Below are 22,502 nucleotides of genomic sequence, written 5' to 3'. Positions count from 1 at the left end.
TTTCGAACTGCTAGGTTGGCAGGAGCAGGGACCAAACAACGGGAGCGGGGATTTGAACCGCCGACCTTCTGATCGGCAAGCCCTAGGCTCTGTGGTTTAACTCACAGCGCCAGCCGCATCCCTTTCCCTGATTAAGACAGGGTTATATATCTGACTAAAACAGTGTAATTCCACAGCGCGCTCACTGCTTAAATTATGTATATTTGGATGCATTCTACAGCATGTAACCATATTTCAGAGAACATACGGATTGCACACAAGGCAATACACCTATTGATGTACAGTAAATTCCAGCCATAAATCATTTGCTTCAAGTCTTGAGACTGGAATGCTTTCTGAGGGGACGGCAACAATTTCTATAAAACAGTGGACAGTTATTTGCTATATTCATTTGACAGATGGAGAGCTAAACCATATGAAATTATTTCCTAAAGCAAATGTAAGAGGAAGGACTTATATTCCCTGAGAGATCATCTTACACTTAAGCCACCAAGCAATTTCTCCTTCCCATATATAAGCACATTGGGGCAGCATTTATGTATCACCATTAGAGCATTGAACTTTCTCAAATATGTATCAGCAAGCTGCCAGGGGAGGGAGTAGCTATCTCTGCATATCACTATCAGATTTGGTATAGCAGCCTTTTCAATGACTTTTATTTCTGTTCATGCCCATCATGGTTAAATGTTATAGAAAAGAATAGCTGAACCCACTAATTGCTGCTGGGCAGTATCAATACACTTGTGATGACAATGAGTAATCCCCAATGAAATTAATGAAGCTTGCACAGTACTCCGCTTAAAGACTGTCTCCTTGCGTCTCCTCCTCTGTTTTGGCTTATTCACCCCACCCAAAGGTGGTTGCGGCATGCAAATTTGTGAAACCACAAACTGTATTTGTGCCAGCGCTGGATGATTCAGGTAGGAGGAGGAGAAAAGCAACTGCTTCTGTTTACACACCCTCACCAAGGCAATTTTCAATGAAGCAAAATGGAAAGAGGAAAACACACAGGAAACAACAAGCTTTTATTGGACCAAGGCAACCCTTCCCATCAAGAACACCGAGTGAGTATAACCTCAGAACGGGGGTGTTCAGAAACAAATCATTGAGCCATTACGAATTGAGCCCAGCCCACCTTCCAAATTCCAGGTGAGCCTGTCATGGCACAGTATTGGCCTTCTCCCGTAATTTTTTCTTCTTCGCCATTCCCACACATCTCCAAAGTTATCAAGGGTAAGAAGGCAAACTAGCAGTTGAGAGAGCTTGCAAATGTTTCAGAGCTCAGAAACTCTCCCACAACTCATCACAAGTTTTTAAGTACAGTCATACCTCGGGTTACAGATGCTTCAGGTTGTGTGTTTTCGGCTTGCGCACCGCGCCGAACCCGGAAGTACCAGAACGGGTTACTTCTGGGTTTTGGCGCTCACACATGCACAGAACCACAAATCGCGCTTTGTGAATGCACAGAAGCGTCAAATCGCGACCCGCGAGTGCACAGATGCAGTGCTGCAGGTTGCGAACGCTGCGGGTTGCGAATGTGCCTCCCGTACGGATCACGTTCACAACCTGAGAGTCCACTGTACAGGAAAATGAGGCAGGATATAACCGGTAGACGAGAGGTCTGGCTCCCCAGATTGAATCTTCTTGAGCTTTGTAGAAGTGGCAGAAAAAGCCTGACCTCTCCCCCCAAAATGACCAGAAAGACCCACTCCATTCTGAATCCGAATGGGCAAGTTTCGTTCATCAATAACCATGAACACTGCTTCCCCCCTTATAGAATAAATATGTTTCTTATGAGAGCAAAGTTTGTGCTCGGGAATCAGCTTTAGCATCCTTAGAATAAAAAATGAGCTATCAACATGAGACCTGTTGACAGTTCCCCGCACGTTGGCTGGATACCAAATAATGAATTGCATGTGTGAATTGTTGGCATCCATCTGTCTCAAGAGACAATGGAGTGTGCCTCCAGGGGAGAAGTCAAACCGCGGCATTAGCAGCACCAAAGTGACCTCCCCAGAGCACAGGCCTGGGCAGTGTGTATGATGGTCATGGGCTGCCCAGTTGACAACCTTTCTGGTGTAGTCCAAAGGAAAGCAGAGCAAGATGTTTGGCACCAGCTTGGCTGCAGGAGTTGCCTGAAGGAGACATACAGGGTGCCCAACCATCTTATGGACTCCACTCAAGATCATAGAATCATAGAATCATAGAGTTGGAAGAGACCACAAGGGCCATCGAGTCCAACCCCCTGCCAAGCAGGAAGCGCCATCAGAGCACTCCTGACATATGGTTGTCAAGCCTCTGCTTAAAGACCTCCAAAGTAGGAGACTCCACCACACTCCTTGGCAGCAAATTCCACTGTCGAACAGCTCTTACTGTCAGGAAGTTCTTCCTAATGTTTAGGTGGAATCTTCTTTCTTGTAGTTTGGATCCATTGCTCCGTGTCCGCTTCTCTGGAGCAGCAGAAAACAACCTTTCTCCCTCCTCTATGTGACATCCTTTTATATATTTGAACATGGCTATCATATCACCCCTTAACCTCCTCTTCTCCAGGCTAAACATGCCCAGCTCCCTTAGCCGTTCCTCATAAGGCATCGTTTCCAGGCCTTTGACCATTTTGGTTGCCCTCCTCTGGACACGTTCCAGTTTGTCAGTGTCCTTCTTGAATTGTGGTGCCCAGAACTGGACACAGTACTCCAGGTGAGGTCTGACCAGAGATGTGTGTAGACCAAGATGTGTGTAGGGTTTACTCCTTAGCCTTTTCTTCTCCTGAAGTTTTCCCGCAAGGCAGGAGAGGTTTACGATCAGTTTTCCTTCTCCTAGATGAGCTGCCTTCCCAGGTTGACAAGCCCCACCTGCCCCTTGTCTATGTGTGAATAAGCTCTCAAAATCATCTCAGAAAGAGCTGGCATTTAAGCTTGAGACTCCTTAGGGTAGTGATAAAGAAGGGTATCAAATCCAAACTCTTCTTCTCTTTAGGGATGCGGGTGGTGCTGTGGGTTAAACCACAGAGCCTAGGGCTTGCCAATCAGAAGGTCGGCGGTTCGAATCCCTGCGATGGTGTGAGCTCCCGTTGCTCGGCCCCTGCACCTGCCAACCTAGCAGTTCAAAAGCACGAAGTGCAAGTAGATAAATAGGTACCACTCCAGCGGGAAGGTAAATGGCATTTCCATGCACTGCTCTGGTTCGTAGTCATGCTGGTCACATGACCTGGAAGCAGTATGCCAGTTCCCTTGGCCAGTAAAGAGAGATGAGCGCCGCAACCCCAGAGTCATCCGAGACTGGACCTAAAGGTCAGGGGTCCCTTTACCTTTACCTTTTACCAGCAGAATGCATTCCCATGGAGACAGTTCACATGTTCTGCTGGAAGTCATGGGAACCAACCCGTTGTAAAGCACAGTTCTGATTTTATGGAGTGTAAAATATGGCTCCAAATATGTACTCCCAAAGGCGGATTTCTGTACCATTGGCCATCATACTATTATATTAAATATTATGACTAAATCTACACACGAGTCATTATCTTATTGGCTGTTTAATGGGTATCATGCTGCACGTTCCCTCTCCTCACCCCAAACCCGCCCTTTCTTCCTGTGCTGCACCAAACATACAAATTAAATTAGTCTGGAGACACACCTCTTCAAACACTGCAATACGCTGTCTCACCCTTTAATAACTCACTCGAAATAATGTATCGTAAAGATGGATGCAATCACCCTTTCTTGGCAATATAATGTTACCAACCGTTTACTCACATGATACAGTTAATCACCAAACTAATATTCCATTTCTGCTCTATATACCACTGCAGAAAAGCGACTTGTAGTGGGTAAAAACAATTCAAGAGAGAGGGGGAAAGGAAATATCAGCTGTGCGGAAAGAAGGCTGTATTTTTTTCCCCTGTAATGTTTTGAGTCTAGCTCCTTCTCAGGGATAAGATTCAGCAAATCTGTCATCCACTCAAAGATGTTGGCCGCATTGAATAAGTTAAAAAAGAAATACAGTGGTACCTCGGGTTAAGTACTTAATTCGTTCCGGAGGTCTGTACTTAACCTGAAACTGTTCTTAATCTGAAGCGCCACTTTAGCTAATGGGGCCTCCTGCTGCAGCCGCACCGCCGGAGCACGATTTCTGTTCTCATCCTGAAGCAAAGTTCTTAACCTGAAGCACTATTTCTGGGTTAGCGGACTCTGTAACCTGAAGCGTATGTAACCTGAGGTACTACTGCACTTAAAGAAATGTTGACTGAAAATTGCCTAAAAGCATACCAACAGTACAGGCTTAAACTGTTTTAATGGTCATTCCCTGGGAACATTAAGAAACTACTGTATTTTTTGCTCTATAAGACTCACATTTTCCCTCCTAAAAAGTAAGGGGAAATGTGTGTGTGTCTTATGGAGTGAATGCAGGCTGCGCAGCTATCACAGAAGCCAGAACTGCAAGAGGGATTGCTGCTTTCACTGTGCAGCGATCCCTCTTGATGTTCTGGCTTCTGAGATTCGGAATATTTTTTCCCTTGTTTTCCTCCTCAAAAAACTAGGTGCGTCTTGTGGTCTGGTGCATCTTATAGAGTGAAAAATACGGTAATCCAGTGAGGGGTTAAGAATCTCAAAGAGAACTGTTAGCATTTTCACCAAACTACAGTTCCTAGAATTCTTTGGGAGAAAATGCAACGTTTAAACTGTTAAGAGACACAAACGTGCTTGGAATATTATGTCTAGTTCTTATTGCTTCACCTCAAAAAGGATACCGTCGAGCTGGAAAATGTGCAAGAAAGGGCAGACAAAATGATACAGGAGGAACGCTTGCAACATTTGAGGTTTTTTAGCTTAGGAAAAGCGGTAAGGTATATAAGACAGAGGTATATAAAATTATGCCTCGTATTTGAGGGGGCGTGTGCGTTTGTGTGTGTGGGGAGAGGAGTTTCCCTCCCTCTCTCATAATAAGAGCCCCAAGTCATGCAATGACGTTGAATGTTGGAAGATTCAGTCAAGAGAAAGTACTTCGCACAGCGCATAAATGATGGCGTTTGCTACAAAGATGTAGTGTTGATCTCAGAAAGGGATTTGACAGATTCATGGAGGCTATCAGTGGCTACACACCACATAGTTAAACTATGGAACTTGTTCCCCTGGGAGACAGTGGTGGCCGCCAACTTAGATGGCTTTAAAATTAGACAAACTCACGGAGGAGAAGACTATCAATGGCTCTGCTCTGCTTCCATAGCAATGCTCCTGAATATGACTTTCTGGAGACCACAGGAAGGGAGAGCGCTTTTGAGCCCTGGCCCTGCTTTCTGGTTTCCCATAACCAGTCCTTTTTTTCGGGGGGGGGGGCGCATACCCCTAAACATTTTGTGAATCTTTGTAATTTTGACCATTTACTGTACAGTGGATGCTCGGGTTGCGAATGTGATCCGTGTGGGAGGCGCGTTCACAACCCGCAGCATTCGCAACCCGCATTGCTGCATCTGCACAAAGCATGATTTAGAGCTTCTGTGCATGTGCGACCACCGAAACCTGGAAGTAACCCATTCTGGTACTTTAGGGTTTGGCGCGTCCGTAACCTGAAAAAACGCAACCTGAAGTATCTGTAACCCGAGGTATGACTGTATTTATTTTTCCCTATTTGAACTATAAAATGGTGATTTTCTTGAGTCAAAATTAAAGTACCCCTAAACATTTTTTTTAGGGGGAAAAAGCACTGGCCATAACCATCTCACTGGTCACTGTGAGACTTGATGAACCACTCAGTGTGATGACACCAGGACACAAGGTGTGTTGTGCTAAATGTTATTAAGGACTCTGTATGCAGGTGTTTAGTGTTGTTTATAAATTCTAGTTCTGTCCCAATCCAACCATTATTGAGTTGAGTCACCATACAGTGATCTTCCTAGACAAATGTTGTAAAATGATCTTGTGAAAGTTCCTCCAAGAAGATAACACTGCGAGTTTCTGCATCCTGAAGAACTGGTTTTTTAGTATGATTTCAGGATGCAGTGCTTGGGTATTTTGTCCTGGGGAAACTCTTTCACATAGCAGTGATCCTGAGGGTAAAATTAACTGCAGTTCTTTCACCTTAATAATAGCTATATGAAATGACGCGAAGAAACCACTCACACACCATCAGAAATCTGCACCAATGATACATTTGATGCTCTCAAGCCACAAGAAGGTATCCTTTGCATCTCAGAGAGAAGAACAGCTGGATTTTAGGCAAACAGCTGGGAAGAACTAGGTCAACAACCTCTTGAAGATACCTTCTAAATTGCATTCAATTTCTTGCAAATTCAAAAAGGAGCAAGGTTTAGAGTAAAACTGCTCCTTTTCCTTTTCTTCCCGATCTTTCAAACAGACAGAACCAGTGTGCACAAGCAAAAGTTGTAACATTTTGCTTCCCAAAGTGTGTGTTTTAGGCTGCAAATGTAGGGACACTAGGAGTGATCAGCGAGCAGGCAAGCAAAACCTCAAAAGTTCTCTTTCTCTTTCTCTTTCTCTTTCTCTTTCTCTTTCTCTTTCTCTTTCTCTTTCTCTTTCTCTTTCTCTTTCTCTTTCTCTTTCTCTCCACCCCTCCTTTCCTTCACCTGAACTTTGCAAGCATTGTTGTTGTTTAGTCGTTTAGTCGTGTCCGACTCTTCGTGACCGCATGGACCAGAGCACACCAGGCACTCCTGTCTTCCACTGCCTCCCACAGTTTAGTTAGACTCATGCTTCGAGAACACTATCCAACCATCCCGTCCTCTGTCGTCCTCTTCTTCTTGTGCCCTCCATCTTTCCCAACATCAGGGTCTTTTCCAGGGAGTCTTCTCTTCTCATGAGGTGGCCAAAGTATTGGAGCCTCAGCTTCACGATCTGTCCTTCCAGTGAGCACCCAGGGCTGATTTCCTTAAGAATGGAAAGGTTTGATCTTCTTGCCATCCATGGGACTCTCAAGAGTCTCCTCCAGCACCATAATTCAAAAGCATCAATTCTTTGGCGATCAGCCTTCTTTATGGGCCAGTTCTCACTTCCATACATCACTACTGGGAAAACCATAGCTTGAACTATACGGACCTTTATCGGCAAGGTGATGTCTCTGCTTTTTAAGATGCTGTCCAGGTTTGTCACTGCTTTTCTCCCAAGAAGCAGGCGTCTTTTAATTTCGTGACTGCTGTCACCATCTGCAGTGATCATGGAGCCCAAGAAAGTAAAATCTCTCACTGCCTCCATTTCTTCCCCTTCTATTTGCCAGGAGGTGATGGGACCAGTGGCCAAGATCTTCATTTTTTTGATGTTGAGCTTCAGACCATATAGAAATATTGAAATATTGCAAGCATTAGCCGATGGAAAGTGCTTCGTCATTCTTTCCTTTTCTTCAGATCAGGGGTGGGCAACCTTTTATGGCTGGTGGACCAGATCCTTATCTCCCCACCCCAGGTGGAGGGCCAAACTTGACAGGTGGGTGCGCCCACCCACCTATCAAATCCCTTGATGTCCTGGTGGCATCAAGTGATGCTGCACTTTGACGCTCCAGCAGTTGGGACTTCAAAGTGTAGTGCTTGGCTGTTTGAATGCCTTTTTCCAAACAGACCTGTGCTGTTCTTTAAGCCTCCAGCTTAAGAGTGCAGTTCTGCTGACCGCTTTGCACAGGTGAAGAAGATTCCACCAATTCTGAACCCTTCCTCCCGCGCATCAGCTGATGTCCCCCTGATGGACAGGTGGGCGTGGCTTGAGGAAAATGGCCTCATGGGTCAGTTTGGACCCCCGGCAGGCAAAGATTGGGTAGAAACCAGAAATTGCCCATCCCTGCTTTAAGTCAAGGCCAGTGCTGTTAGAATGGTACCGTCATCAAGTGAAAGAGAAAGCTAAAATGATCCCCACTATTCATTTGTCAGTCTACAGATGACCTCACATAGCTGCACGCTGCAGACTCGAGCAACAGCTGGTAAATCTAGGCTTGTACAATTAAAGTGGATTAAAGTGCTCTGTCGCCCTAAGGTGTTGCAATGACACCTTTTAAAAACATCCTTTAAAAAAAGACTTTGGGCTGTTATGGAAGTAGCAGGGAAATTCACCCGAGAGTGCTGAATGATTAGCAGGAAATTTATAAACGCCCCACAAGCAAATCAATCTGAGTACAGGGTGAACGTTCGTTGTTGCAGAGTCACAGAAGGTGGAATTGATTTCAAAGGGAAGCCCTATTTTTTAAAAAAAAAAACTCATTGAGGAACAGTGTCATAAACTCACAGGAAGACAAATAAATGGGGGGGGGCACAGCCTGCTGAAGAAGTACAGCCAGACACCCTCGCCTTCTCAAAGCTGGCAACCGGAGTTAAGTTGATCCTGTGCAGTCCATGGGGAGGGAGCGTTCAGACATTGCTTTCTTCACCTGCCACAGTCAAAGCCCTCAATGTCCACGGCTGACTGTGTTAATGCAAATGAAATCTACGCATTTCCATCCAGGACTGTGTCACCTGCGGGTGACACAGAAATGACCTGTCAAATATAGCTATTAAGGGCTTATGGAAAGTGCTCTGCCAATGCCCGCTAGGCTGCTGCTTTGAAAAGAAGGAACGAGGAAAGCTACACAGCCGTGCCTTCCTGGTAAATGTTCAGTGGATTGGGGGTGCAGGGAGGGTCATGGGGAATTATGCTGCCAGTGTAAGGAGCTCGGGAGTTTATAAACATCTGAGAATAAAACTGATTTTAATCAAAGAGCTGCCAATTAAAATGCAGTGCCCAGATTCATGATCTGGAATGCAATGCACATTTAACTACATCCTCTACAGTCATACCTCATGTTACATTTGCTTCATGTTACGTTCTTTCAGGTTACGTCCCGCGGTGACCCAGAAGTACCGGAAAGGGTTACTTCCGGGTTTCGCCGCTCGCGCATGAACAGAAGCGCTAAATCGCTCTCCGAGCATGCGCACAAGCACCAAATCACAGCACACACCTGCGCAGATACGGCGCTTCAGGTTGCGCTCTTTTCATGTTGCGAACGGGCCTCCGGAACGGATCCCGTTCACAACCAGAGGTACCACTGTATTCCTGAAGAATATGCCAGCAAACAATATGGGCTGCTTTGCATATTACACGGAGGAAAAGCTGTGTTGCCACAGAGAGCCTATCTTAGAAGATTGGGCTAGTCTTAGTTTCCTGGCCACCAAGTCTATGTAGCACATACCGTATTTTTCGCTCTATAACACGCACCAGACCATAACACGAACGTAGTTTTTAGAGGAGGAAAACAAGAAAAAAATATTCTAAATGAAATAGTGGATATATGATTTTTGTGGTTCATGCTGTGGCCACAGACATGTGATCTGACAGTGATTTTGGAGTAGCCCAATGCAAAAATCCTGAGGATCCATGTAGATCCATGCTTTGTAACCACGGAGGAGGGAACGAAGGGGAACCATGGATCCTCTGCTCATGACTGCAGCAGATCCCCCCGCCACCTGCAGGCATTCACTCCATAACACACACAGACATTTCCCCTTACTTTCTAGGAGGAAAAAAGTGAGTGTTATGGTGCAAAAAATACGGTATTTGCTACCTTCAGATAGGACAATACAATACAATACAAATACCTTTACTGGCATTACAAGTTAAGACATTTCAAATCCCTGGGATAAATTTTAAAGGGACAGGAGTGAGGCTGTCGGGTCACAAGGACATGTTTACACCGAACAAATATCTAAAAGCTTTTGAACACACTTTGAACTACTGTCAAAAGAACTGCCCACTGCCCAACTGGCAGCTTTGGGGAAATGTGGAAATACTCCAGACTTAGAAATTAAAAATGTTCATCTGTGTTACAGCACAAACTGGAAAAACTAGGTACCTCTCAGGAATAATATGTCAAGAGGAGAGGTTGCAATGATTAGGTTCATATGGGCCGAACAGGGAGGAGGCATAGGGTAAATTCCCCAGATGAAATATCACCTATGTTATCAACCTGCTAGGTGGCTTCAGTGTCAAACTAGGTGTGACAGTGAAGCTCTGTGTTATTGCGCTCACCGGCATTACATGTGGTTTGTGGATTTAGCCATCCTGCCTTGTTTTACTGATGACCCCCAAAGACTTGCGAAGCGGTCTTTTACAAATTATTGCAGAAAGGAGCGTAAGCTTTCCAGTCTGGTACACTAAGGCAAGTTAAGTCATTTCATTTCCAAGGCAAATAATTTCCAAAGACACCTAAAGCTGACAATTGTTACAGTGCAGTCCTCCTAAGGCTCTGGTGGTGTGGGATCATGCAGAAAGATACCATTCAAGGTGGATCCAGACGAGCAGTTTATAACCTTTCTACCCCACATCTGTACTCATACAAGTGGCAAGATGATTCAGAGAGCCAATACAGATGAAAAGGACACTGGGATGAGCTACCTTGGCCCAACATACTGTGGTCACCTGTACCATTCTGCTAAGAGGTGTAGAGAACTGTATCAGGAGCAGCTTGGTGGAATCCAGGCAACCAACTTAGAAGAAGAAGAGGAAGAGTTTGGATTTGATATCCCACTTTATCAGTACCTGAAGGAGTCTCAAAGTGGCTAACATTCTCCTTTCCCTTCCTCCCCCACAACAAACACTCTGTGAGGTGAGTGGAGCTGAGAGACTTCAGAGAAGTGTGACTGGCCCAAGGTCACCCAGCAGCTGCATGTGGAGGAGCAGGGAAGTGAACCCGGTTCACCAGATTACGAGTCCACCGCTCTTAACCACTACACCACACTGGCTCTTAATGTTTAGTTAGTTAGTTAGTTACACACACACACACACACACACACACACACACACACACAGGCAAATCCACCTGCTGGCTGAGTCACAGGAGAATCACAGAATTGTAGAGTTGGAAGAGACCCTGAGGATCGATCACTCCATTCCCCTGCAATTCAGAGGAGGGAAGATTTTTGCCATGTCTTTGGACCGTGGTTTTACATACCTCACTTTGACAAGCCGTGAGCCTCTATATTTAGGCCTTAAAATGGAATTGTGAAATGTCTCGTACATCTGTTGGGAGAAAGCAAAAGTGTTCTTTTAGCAAAGAGAACTTAGGGTCGTCCGAGGAACACCTGCTCATACTAGATCTGCAGAGCCACATTGCAGAGATATCCTCCGCATAGCTGCCAACTTACAGATTTGAAAATAAGGGACCAGCAGCCTCGAAAATAAGGGACCAGCAGCCAAAATAAGGAATTTTCCAAGCACAGGTATGTTCAACTTCTGAGCCCCTCCAAGCCAAAGGCAGAAAGCCCAGCCAGCAGCCAGCCAACAAAGCCTCAAGCGGTGGTTTCCACAGTGCAGCAACCCGGCAAAGGGGATGCAGCAAGGGAAACCACCGTCACCTCTCCGCTGGGAAGCGCTGAGCAAAGGCGAGTCCCCAGGCAACGCGGCCGATTTGATCGGCACAAGGCATGCAAGCTCCACCCCCCAGTCGTTCTTAGACTCCTTATTGGGTGAGCAACGCAGCCAAGCAACACAGTTGGAGCCTCCCTCCTCCCTGGCTGGCAGGGAGGGAGGGAGAGGAGCTGCTTCCTTTGAAACCCGGGAAATTTAAGGGACATCATCAATAAGGGACAGCAGCGGGACACAGGGCTGGGATAAGGGACTTTCCCACCAAATAAGGGACAGTTGACAGCTATGATCCTCCCTAATGCAGAAAGAACCATTTTCGTTCAGCTGAATCATACCTGCCCCTGGCTCCTGTTCCACTGCAGTAGCACAAGGCAAGAGCTTGCGTCACAAACAGCTGCCTTGCTTGTCTTCATTTGTTTCTCAGAACCCCAAGCACTATTAAGAAGTCATTTTAGGAAGGCTACATTTCTCACGTGATTTAAGTATTGAAACTGTGCAACCCTATGCATGCCTACTCAGAAGTCGTGAATTGGACGGAGCTTTCTCCCATTGCGAGCGTGTAGCCTTGCAACTGGGCTGAGCATTCCTGAATTGGATGGGTTGAAAAGGAGTGAAAGCATGGATTGTCCACTGCTTCCAGAGTGGTGCCACCTCACAGTGACCCGGCTGGGAGGTAGGGGAATAAAACTTATTTCTCTCCCCACCCCACCCCCCAAGCCGATTTCCATTTTGTAAAATCAATTTGGGTGGCGTGTAGTTGATGCGAGTATAGCTGATGAGCCTGATCCTGGAGATTTACAGAAGAATGAAGGGGTTTTACGCTGTCTCTGCTCCATCCCCAGAACGCCCCGTTTCAGGGCTGACTGGTTGCTGTCGACAAAAAAACTATTAATGCTAAATTGGTGCCCATAGAACTTTTCACAGGTGTAGCAAGGGCCTCTCTGGCACATGAAGATCTTCTCTTCCTGCAGAAAGGCATCTCCACCCCATCCTAGCCCTTTCCAGCCAGCAAATGTGAGGGTTAAGATTGCTCTGTAAATCACCCACTAGCCTCAAAGCCATGGGTAGGCAAACTAAGGCCCGGGAGCCGGATCTGGCCCAATCACCTAAATCTGGCCCAGTGTGTTTTTACATGAGTAGAATGTGTGCTTTTATTTAAAATGCATCTATTTGTGGGGCATAGGAATTCGTTCTTTTTCTTCTTCTTCAAAATATAGTCTGGCTCCCCTCAAGGTCTGAGGGACAGTGGATTGGCCCCCTACTGAATAAGTTTGCTGACCCCTGCACAAAGCTATCCATCTCAGACAGCGTTTGAGCCCAGTTCTCCAGAACTGAAATTCTCTTTGCTAGACTGGAATGTCTTCTTGTGTAATCTGTGTCCAAAAAGTCTTTCGCAAATGTTCTACCACTTCCTAAGAATGCATTTTCATTCATATCATCTTGCCATTTGTTTTCTAACCAGAAACAACAAATAAGAAGAAGCCTGCCTATATTTTAGACACGTCCAGTTTTATTGGTCTTTTAACTTGCCTTGCGACTTCTGTATAAAGTGATTTAACAAATTCAAATAACAACAACCAATTCATATTATCTATAAATTTAGTAGACTTGAATTACAAAACTCTTCAAACACTTTATAACTGAAAGGTAGCCTTACGTCCCATATGAAAATAAAAATATTTCCTGCGTGGTTTTATTACTTTTTAATGACTTGTTATATTTACCCTTCTTTATAGGAGTTCAAGGTAGTGTGCATGTAGGCTTACTCCATTTTGTTGTACAAAGTTTGTGTATTAATTATCATGAGACGGTTAAAGCAAAATTTAATATCAAGGGAAGACTTAAGAGCACAATCCTACGCATGTTCACTTGGAAGCAAGTTCTACCATAAGTTCAGTGGAACCTATGTTCTAGAGAGAGTACAACCTTAATGTTAAATCTGCTTTTTTTAATGACTGCCAAGTCTTTTGAACATGGGCGTAGCCAGGATTTATCTTGAGGGTGGTGGTGCAGAACCTCAGTTAGTTAACTATCTTTATTGATTTACTTGATGGGGGGCAGCTGCACCCCTGCTTTTGACAAAGATTCAGTTTCCTCCTCCCACTGCAAATTCCCAGGGTGTCCTGGTCTGCAGAAAGGAGATAATAGCGCTTCCCTACTTAACAGTGTGCTGCAAGACTCCTAACAGTGAGGCAATGCAGTTTCTGGTACAGAAATGTTATTGCTGTTACTATGGTTTAATGCAGTGTTTCCCAACCTTTTTTGGGCAAAGGCACACTTGTTTCATGAAAAAAATCTCGAGGCACACCACCATTACAGCCCCGTGACGTCAGCGCGCAGCGTCATGCCGGGAGGGACATGAATTGCTAGCAAATTACATAATCACCTCCTTGAGGGCTGGCTCATCTTCTCCGAAGGCAGAACCCCATTAATTAACAGCACAGACTCACACCATAGCCAAGACGAGGGGGGGAAATCTCAGTCATGCACAGTCATGCACATGTGGGGGCTAAATGAGGACGAAGACTGGGCAGAGAGCAGGGTTCAAATCACCCCACCTGGCCAGGACAATCCCTGGGTGCTCCCTTGGGCCACTCGCCTGACCCACCTCGCAGGGCTGTTGTTGTGAGGATAACACGGGGAGAACCACGCGCGCCCCCGGGAGCTCCTTGGAGGAGAAAGCGGGCGATGAATGTAATGCACGAAATATATGAGAGGCGACCAGGTTTTGCAGGTGAGGGGCCCCCGCCAGCCTCCGCTTCCAACACCCGGCACAACGACGCCGAAGTTTCCCCCCGGGCTCGGCTCGGGGAGCAGCGCTGCTCCCCCCCCCCCGGTTCCCCTTCGCCCTCCCGGCTCTCTCTGCCGCCCACTGGGGACCCCCCTCACCTGCCAAGTCCGGAGCGCCGGTGGAAGTTGCATGCATGCATGCAGGGCGCCGCGTTGCCATTGCATTGCACTGCACTCCATGCAACGCCTGCACGCATGCATTGCCTTGCACGTCCGCCAAGGGGTCTCCCCGCGGTCCGATGCGTCCCCTCTGGCGCGCATGCAGCATTGCAAAAATAAAAAAACCCCGACGCAGCCCTACCTGGGGGGCAGCCTCCGCCTCCGCCGCTCCGCCTCCGCGGGGATCCCTGGGCTCCATCCTGCCGCCCGATCTCTGCGGGGGCGCAGGCAGGCTGCGCGGGGTCTGCGCGGAAGAGCCCCTGCCCGCCCGGCCGCCGCCGCTGCGCTCATTCCATGGCCGGGAGAAGAGCGCTTCTAACAAAACGCCTGGCCCGCCAGGCCACGCTGGGAAACGTAGTTCGCGCACCCCGTGTGGGCGCGGAGCCCAAGGGCGAGGGGACTACGGATCCCGGCAGCCCCCGCGCCGGGGACGGAGGGGGAGAGGCCGGGTGCAGGGATGGAGGGACGGGTGGGCGAGCGAGTGAGTGGCAGCCGCCAAGCCTTGGCCGAGAGCCAGGAAGGGCCTCCCCGGAGGAGGAGGAGGGAGGCGCAGAGCGGGAGGGAGGGAGGGAACCCCAGGGGTCATCTAGTGACGGCGCCCCAATCGAAAATTTGACTTTAAAAAAAAAAATCTTTCGAATTTTTTATTTTTTCCCGCGGCACACCAGGCAACATCTCGCGGCACACTAGTGTGCCACGGAACAGTGGTTGGGAAACACTGGTTTAATGGACACCTGAGCAACGGCTCAAGGCTTTGGAATGTTAGATGGAGACACGACTTGCTTGGTAGCTGAGATGCTGAGATAAATTGCTGGTGACTAATCCCAGGTGTCTTCTCAATGTATTCTTATCACATACCACAGCAGTTCACCATCTCGGTTTCATCTCAAATTGCACAGCATCCCTATCAACATAGGGATCATCCACACTCATTTTCCTCCAGACTTTCTAGGCACAGCTTTGCACTTTTCCAGTCTTCACCCGAGTACTATTTTATTTTATTTTATTTGCCCCTCCACTTTCCCTGTGAAAACCCCACTAGCATAGCTAGGGGGCAGGGCGGCTGACCACACCGGGCGACACTTTTTTTAGAGGGCGGAACCACACAGCTCTACCCCTGGGTCAAGCCTGGCCTGGAGAGGAGAGTCAATTCTCTGCCCCTCTCCTCGGCCGGGCGACACCGCACAAGGATGCAGCTTTCTCGCGCCCATCCGCAGTTCCACTCCCCATTCTTTAATGCTTTCCACAACCAGCAGAAAACCCAAATTGCTGTTTGTTCTGATTCAGCATCAAAGAGTGGATTTTCCTGGGGGAAATGAAGGAGGTGGGAAAAGTGCTTGGACTCGGACCAGGAAAGTGCAGACTTGGGCCTAGAAAGCACTGTGTGTGGATGAGCCCATGATGAACCAGGATGCCACCTATATATATGTCCTGTCACATAATCTCACGCAAAGGCAATTTTTTTTCTTACTGAGCCACTTCGCTGCTTTCCAGACAGGGCTGCATCCCCCCCCCCTTTTTATATTTCCCTAATAATTGTGACATTTGTTTTCTTTAGGGCTCAGCACCATTCTCCCTGACACAATTGCAGGGCCATCTCTCTAGAAGTCAATAGGGAGAATATTGGAAACTATTTATTATTATTATTATTATTATTATTATTATTATTATTATTATTATTATTATTATTTATACCCCATCCATCTGGATGGGTTTCCCCAGCCACTCTTTGCAAGGGGGGGGGACTACTCAGATAGCCTCTTCAGAAAGATACTATGACCGATGGCATCAAAAGCTTCCAAGAAGTTGAAAATAATAAATAAGGGTTCACCCGTTCTGTCTTCCTGTCGACAGATCCAATGTCACAAAGTGATCAAGGCAATGTCAGGCCCAAAACTGATCTTGAAATCATATTGAAATGGATCCTAGACTTGGCCAGACATCACCTCTTTATTAGAGTAATAAGCCGCAGTGGACAAGGACGCTCAAGCATATTGATGGTCGGCTGAATGTAACCAAAGATCTTGTCCACACCCTCAGAATACCTTTAAGATATCCATAAAAACTGGACCTGATAGGCAGCTGAGCACCTCCACTGATTAAACTGCAGAGAGTCCAGATCATGGCAATTGGGAGCAAATTTACCAAACATTCCACAGCATCTCTCCCCAGGCCAAATTGCACGAGGCCATGGACTGTTGTCAGGACAGCTGCCAATGAGAAGACACAATGGTGAAAATAAATCCTTCTTTGATACCAGCATTTCCATTGAGTAGGCTCCATAATGAGCTCACCTCTTAACGCACTTAACTGAACTCGTCACCAGTCTTCATCTCCTTTCTAACCATTGCACTGCAGCATATCCATCACTTGGGTCATCTTCATATCCACAGAGCAATCCATCACTTGGGTCATCTCCATATCCACAGAGCAACTAGGGATTTGACAGGAGCACCACAGCAGGAAGTTCACCAGAGGACTCATTACGCTCCAAGGGCGGACCATTTTAATAGTTCCCCCACCCGTGCAGGGGAGTAGAGCTGCGGAAGGTCTAAAGTTAAACAGGAAGTTTTCTGGCCATGGCAAGAGAAATCCAAATCCAGAGTCTGTCCTGCATGCGCTGGGTTAATGACATGTTGGGTCAGCCCCATGGAAGCCATGAAATCCTAAGCCTCGGGATTTATGTCCAGAGTCCCACGGTACAATCATTCTGGGAGTTTTCAGCACCAAATCCACAACCACCTCTGACAGTTCAAGCAGGAAGACAGATGAGCAGGAGAGGGGGCAGAATCCTCAATCTGCCCTGAATACCAAAGTAATCCATGCCTTTTCCTCCTTGCACATACCCCGGGTGAATGAAGAAAGAAACCATTATTGCAGTATTGGTATAAAAGGGTAAAGGGACCCCTGACCATTAGGTCCAGTTGTGGCCGACTCTGGGGTTGCGGTGCTCATCTCACTTTATTGGCCGAGCATGTGGCCAGCATGACTAAGCTGCTTCTGGAGAACCAGAGCAGCGCACGGAAACGCCGTTTACCTTCCCGCCGGAGCGGTACCTATTTATCTACTTGCACTTTGACGTGCTTTTGAACTGCTAGGTTGGCAGGAGCTGGGACCAAGCAACGGGAGCTCACCCCATCGCAGGGATTCAAACTGCTGACCTTCTGATCGGCAACTCCTAGGCTCTGTGTTGTGTTAAAAAAAATCATCAGTCATGTTGCCCATCACCACCTCTGCTTGCCCAAGACTTCCCCAAGTCTGCAGAGTGCATTCTTTTGATCATTTTAGGAAAGTATTAATCAGTTGTTTTATACTTGCTGCTCCAAAATTAGTTTCCTGTTCAAATTCTCTGACACACGCAATTACTTTATCACTCTCTTTCATGTCTTTCTTCTTTCTATCCAAGATGAAGAAGACTTTTCATGCCCTCGTAATTTTAATTGCCTTTGTTTGTTCTTCTTCTAATCTTAACATATCCTTTTCAAAGCAGCACAACAAGAACTGCAGCTTTATTTGAGGTGTGGCAAATACAATTAACTTACACAGATTTTTGTGCCACTACTGTTACTCTTGTATAAGTCAATTAAGTTTGCTACACAGCAATGCAAGTATTTTGGTTCTATTAAAAGTATTTCCTAGTCAAATAAAAGTCCCAAAGTGGTGCCTTGTTTTTCAGTAGGTGATTAGTGTTTTCTCAGGGGAACCATCTACTGCAACTCAATTTTTTTTTCCTGTGTGGCAACAGTAAAATACAACCCTATTTAGGAATGTGAGGAAAACCCTCTCCCCCACCAGCCATGATGCTTCAGGTCTGCTACTGACTTCCTATATAGCCATGGTGGTGGTTTAAAGTGCAATAGGGGTAAGAATAGGGAGTTGAATCACACTCCCACCAACCTGTTAACTTCCCAACAACCTTTTTTTTAGTTCATTCATTCATTCATTCATTCTCTCTCTCTCCCCACACATCCGCTCCTGATGGGACTCAATGACCTGCAATAATTCTTGCCAAGAGAACAACCAAGTTTTAAAACAGTGCATTTGGGGCAGAAAACCAGAGATGGAGGTGAGTTCTCCTTCTCAGCTGTGCAAACTGGCCTTGAAGCTCCTCCACCCTCAACTTTATAGGGAATTGACAGCAGCCCCATATCCGGAGCTATGAGGAAGTGGCCATTGTAAGTCAATACGGAACTACAAAAACCTAATCTAATGCAACAACTGTCTGATATCATGAGTACAATTGGTGCTGTTCATTTATTAATTTAAATTTAATTGGATTTTAAGTGCTGGTTACCCAAGTGCTCATCTAGGTCACAAACTTAATTGGCTTCTGATGGGTCCCATTCCAAATAGATAGGTTGTATCTGTACAGTGTGGCATTATCTGACCGAACGAAGTCTAACTTCACAAACACAACACCACAACCTCATTAGCGGTAGTAATAATGTTTCTTCCAAATAACTGGGGAATGTTAATAACGTAGACGGGGAAATGAGTCATTCTGAATTCCTTCTCAAAAGTAGCATCTGAGAAGACTACTGTAATGGGATGGTAGAGATAATATCATCCAGTTGTTCCTTATTCATTAAAATGCAGTTCTGTTCTCCTTGGGAACTGGATCACAGAGTTTCCTAGTGATTTTTTTAAAATTTTAATTAAAAAAGTTAATAGAGGTACTGTGCTCTTTTGAAGTGACAACTCAAAGAGTTTAAACATAAAGCAGTTTAAATATGAAAGCTTGCTTTTGAGGTTTGTGAAGCTAAGAGATCTATAAATCTGTCTTGGCATAGTATCAGCAAACCAGGGAGAAAATATTTTCTTATAACCTTACTATGAGCTCTCTGTTGCTTTAATTGTTACATCTATCTTTTGATATCATAAGGTGGTGCATAGGTTAGGATTCAAAACTGTGTTGGGAAAACTGGAGGAGAAGGAAGAGATAGCCTTTAATATTAACCTATGATTGAATTACTAAAATGAGGTTTGTCAGAGCTCCACCTGTTTGTAAGTTCAGGGTCAGAGCAGGGAGGTGTCTCTCCAAGTTGGATGAATGAGCAGTAAAGTACTGTATTTTTTGCTCTATAAGACTCACTTTTTCCCTCCTAAAACGTAAGGGGAAATGTGTGTGCGTCTTATGGAGCGAACGTAGGCTGTGCAGCTATCCCAGAAGCCAGAACAGCAAGAGGGATTGTTGCTTTCACTGCGCAGCGATCCCTCTTGCTGTTCTGGCTTCTGAGATTCAGAATTTTTTTTTCTTGTTTTCCTTCTCCAAAAACTAGGTGCGTCTTGTGGTCTGGTGCATCTTATAGAGCGAAAAATACGGTGCTTTGAGGGTTCACACACACACACACATGCAATCAGGCAACATATAAATTTGATGAAATAACTAAACAATAAATACTGTAAAATAGCAAATGCAATTCAATGTAAGCAAGTGCAAAGTGGGGCAAAACATTCTAATTTCACATATCTTCTCATGGGGTCTGAATGGGCGCTGGCTGACCAGGAAGAAGACCTTGGGATCAGAGGGATAGCTTGATAACTTGATAGCCACCCAAAACTGTCAGATGGGCAGGGTACAAATAATAACTGATGATGAAGATGTTGACCCAATGTGCTTTAGCTGTGAAATATGTGAATGCCGTGCCTAGGGATCATGAGGGAAAAGACGGAAAATAAAACTGCCAATATAATAAAGCAGTTATATATCTGTGGTGCAGCTCATAGGACTTTGGGAAACTGATCCTTCGGTGGAAGACGAAAATGTTTAAAGTGGCTCATGGAGCTGAAGAAATGGAATTACACCCACTCCCTGCTAATGTCAAAGATTTGGGACCACCCCCCAAAAAATTGAATAAGCAAACAGTCATGGTGGGCATGCTGGCTCCATGTTAGACCCAAACTGGGCCTCTGAAGCTTTGTCTGAATTGGCCCGTAATGACTACAAGCTACAACTGCTCAAATTTTCTCTTGTACACAACTATTAAAAGTGCGGGTGTCCTGTCCTCTTTGTCACCTGGTCACCCTTCAAATCCTGGTAACGTCCAACAAGAAGAAGCACCCTTCTTTAACATTTGCATTTTATTTATATTATTTACTCTGCTCTATATTATTCCACTAGGGACACGGATGGCGCTGTGGGTTAAACCACAGAGCCTAGGACTTGTCAATCAGAAGGTTGGCGGTTCGAATTCCCGTGATGGGGTGAGCTCCTCTTGCTCGGTCCCAGCTCCTGCCAACGTAGCAGTTCGAAGGCACATCAAAGTGCAAGTAGATATATATCGGTAGGTACCGCTCTGGCAGGAAGGTAAATGGCATTTCCGTGCGCTGCTCTGGTTCGCCAGAAGCGGCTTAGTCATGCTGGCCACATGACCTGGAAGCTGTACGCCGGCTCCCTTGGTCAGTAAAGCGAGATGAGCGCCACAACCCCAGAGTCAGCCACAACTGGACCTTTACCTATATTATTCCACTAACTCAATTCTGTACACAGGGCATTAATGACATTGGTCAACAAAAGAGATTGACATATGTGCATGCAACTGGCTAACTCCTTCTTGCAGGACATTACCAGGATTTTATCCATGTGAGTGAAAGACTGTATGCATGTAGGCACCATGCAGTCGGCTATCTTGTGGGGGTGGCGAATCATGGCCAGAACACCAACACACAGAGATACTGCTGGCTCATATCTCTAAAGTATTGTCCAAAGTTGTCTAAGACTTCTGAAATCAAGTGATGAGCTGCCATACTAGGGTGTGCAACTTAAATTTTGGGGTGAATTTAAGGGGTGAAACTTAAATTTTGCAAATTTCTTCAGTGACAGGCCTTAAAAATATGTTTTTGCAAGTGCTGAATTCAAAACTTTCATGATTGGGCAAGTTTAGTTTTATGATGAAGAAGCCCACAAACTGCTTTTGGAAAACCAAAGGATTTTGATTTTACCTTCTGAAAATGACAGGTAATGCTTAATAATAATAATAATAATAATAATAATAATGTACAACTGCATTTGTAATTTTTTTCTGTGCAATTTTACACACATTTATACTAAACAAGCAAAACTAAGTTATATTAATATAACCAAAATCTCTTTTGAATTTCTAAGTCGTTCCAACTTTTTAGCACCCCTCTGTGGGAAAATGATTGCTTGTACATAAGAGCATGAGCAAAGTTCTTATTATTGCAGGGTGATTTCATAGCTAAAAGCATCCTTGGAGCATGAACAGCGCGTGAATAGCTCGTGCTGTCCCAAATGATTGGTCAACTAGCATGGCCTGATGCTCGCATGGTCTAGTGCGATGGTCCTTATCTGCTGGCTGAGAACAAATTGCTTTGCTTGTATTTTGTATCTTTCTGACTTCACACAATAAAGGCTGTGCTGCAGTAGCTCTAAGGAGCCAGAGCAGCCATATTTCTTCAACCTATCTTGGTGTGAGACTGATTTCTTCGGATGTCGAGCTGGCACTCGACACCCCTCATAATTTGGGAAGTTGAAAGTTGAAAAATCCAGCACGCCCTATTGCCGTTTGCAAACCAGCCCTTAGAGAAACAGGACTTGGGAGTTTCATCTAATGCAAGATCTGGGAGAGACGAAGGCTATATGCATGCTTAAATGGGAGTGAGCCCAACTGTAGACAGGGAGAATAATAATTCCCAGTACACATGCACAGGACTGAGCTTATGAGGTCTAGTTTCACAACATTCTCTCTACTCCTTGAGAGAAGGATCTCAGGTGATAAGGAAATAATTATCCAGGTCAAGAAGATTTATAGCAAGAGTACCTGTGACATTGAACATATTTGTGCTGCCTTTAAAAATGCAAATAAAAATTAATGAATGTTAGAAGGATGTTGGATAGAAACTAAGCGGTTTCCAGCTGTAATGCTTTAAGAGATATGAATTTTATTTACAAATGGGTAAAAGTTTAATGGTAAGGATTTGCTGAATTAACAAATCGAACTGGAATACAAAGAAGGGAGGTATGAGGAGGTCCGAGGAAATAAGTGTATGGAAGATATTTTATTGAAAATCAATGTGTGTTTTTAACTGTTTTTTTTTAATTTTGTATGTTTATTTTTCCTTTTTCTTGTTATATCTTAAAAACTCTTAATAAATATCTTTTTTAAAAAAAACAGAAGAAATTGGAAAATAATAGCAGTTAGGGCCTCAAATAAAAACTGTTGCCGCAAAAAAATAAAAAAATTAAAAAATTAAAATGCA

The 22,502-nt window shown here is 45.3% G+C and overlaps 1 protein-coding gene across 1 annotated transcript in view; it reads right to left on the bottom strand.

The window, feature by feature from the left end:
- Positions 1-22,502, bottom strand: part of LOC310692374 (transmembrane protease serine 11E-like) — a 70,150-nt gene that overhangs the window by 23,083 nt on the left and 24,565 nt on the right. Inside the window, exon 4 of the mRNA XM_083473270.1 lies at positions 10,921-10,988. Coding sequence (XP_083329396.1) covers positions 10,921-10,988 — 68 coding nt within the window. The remainder of the gene's footprint in view (positions 1-10,920; positions 10,989-22,502) is intronic.

Source organism: Podarcis liolepis (genome assembly GCF_965112155.1).
Source record: "Podarcis liolepis genome assembly, chromosome: 13".
NCBI classification, from domain to species: Eukaryota; Metazoa; Chordata; class Lepidosauria; order Squamata; family Lacertidae; genus Podarcis; species Podarcis liolepis.
Note: the sequence above shows the minus strand (reverse complement) of the source record. Positions and strands in the feature narration are given on the sequence as shown.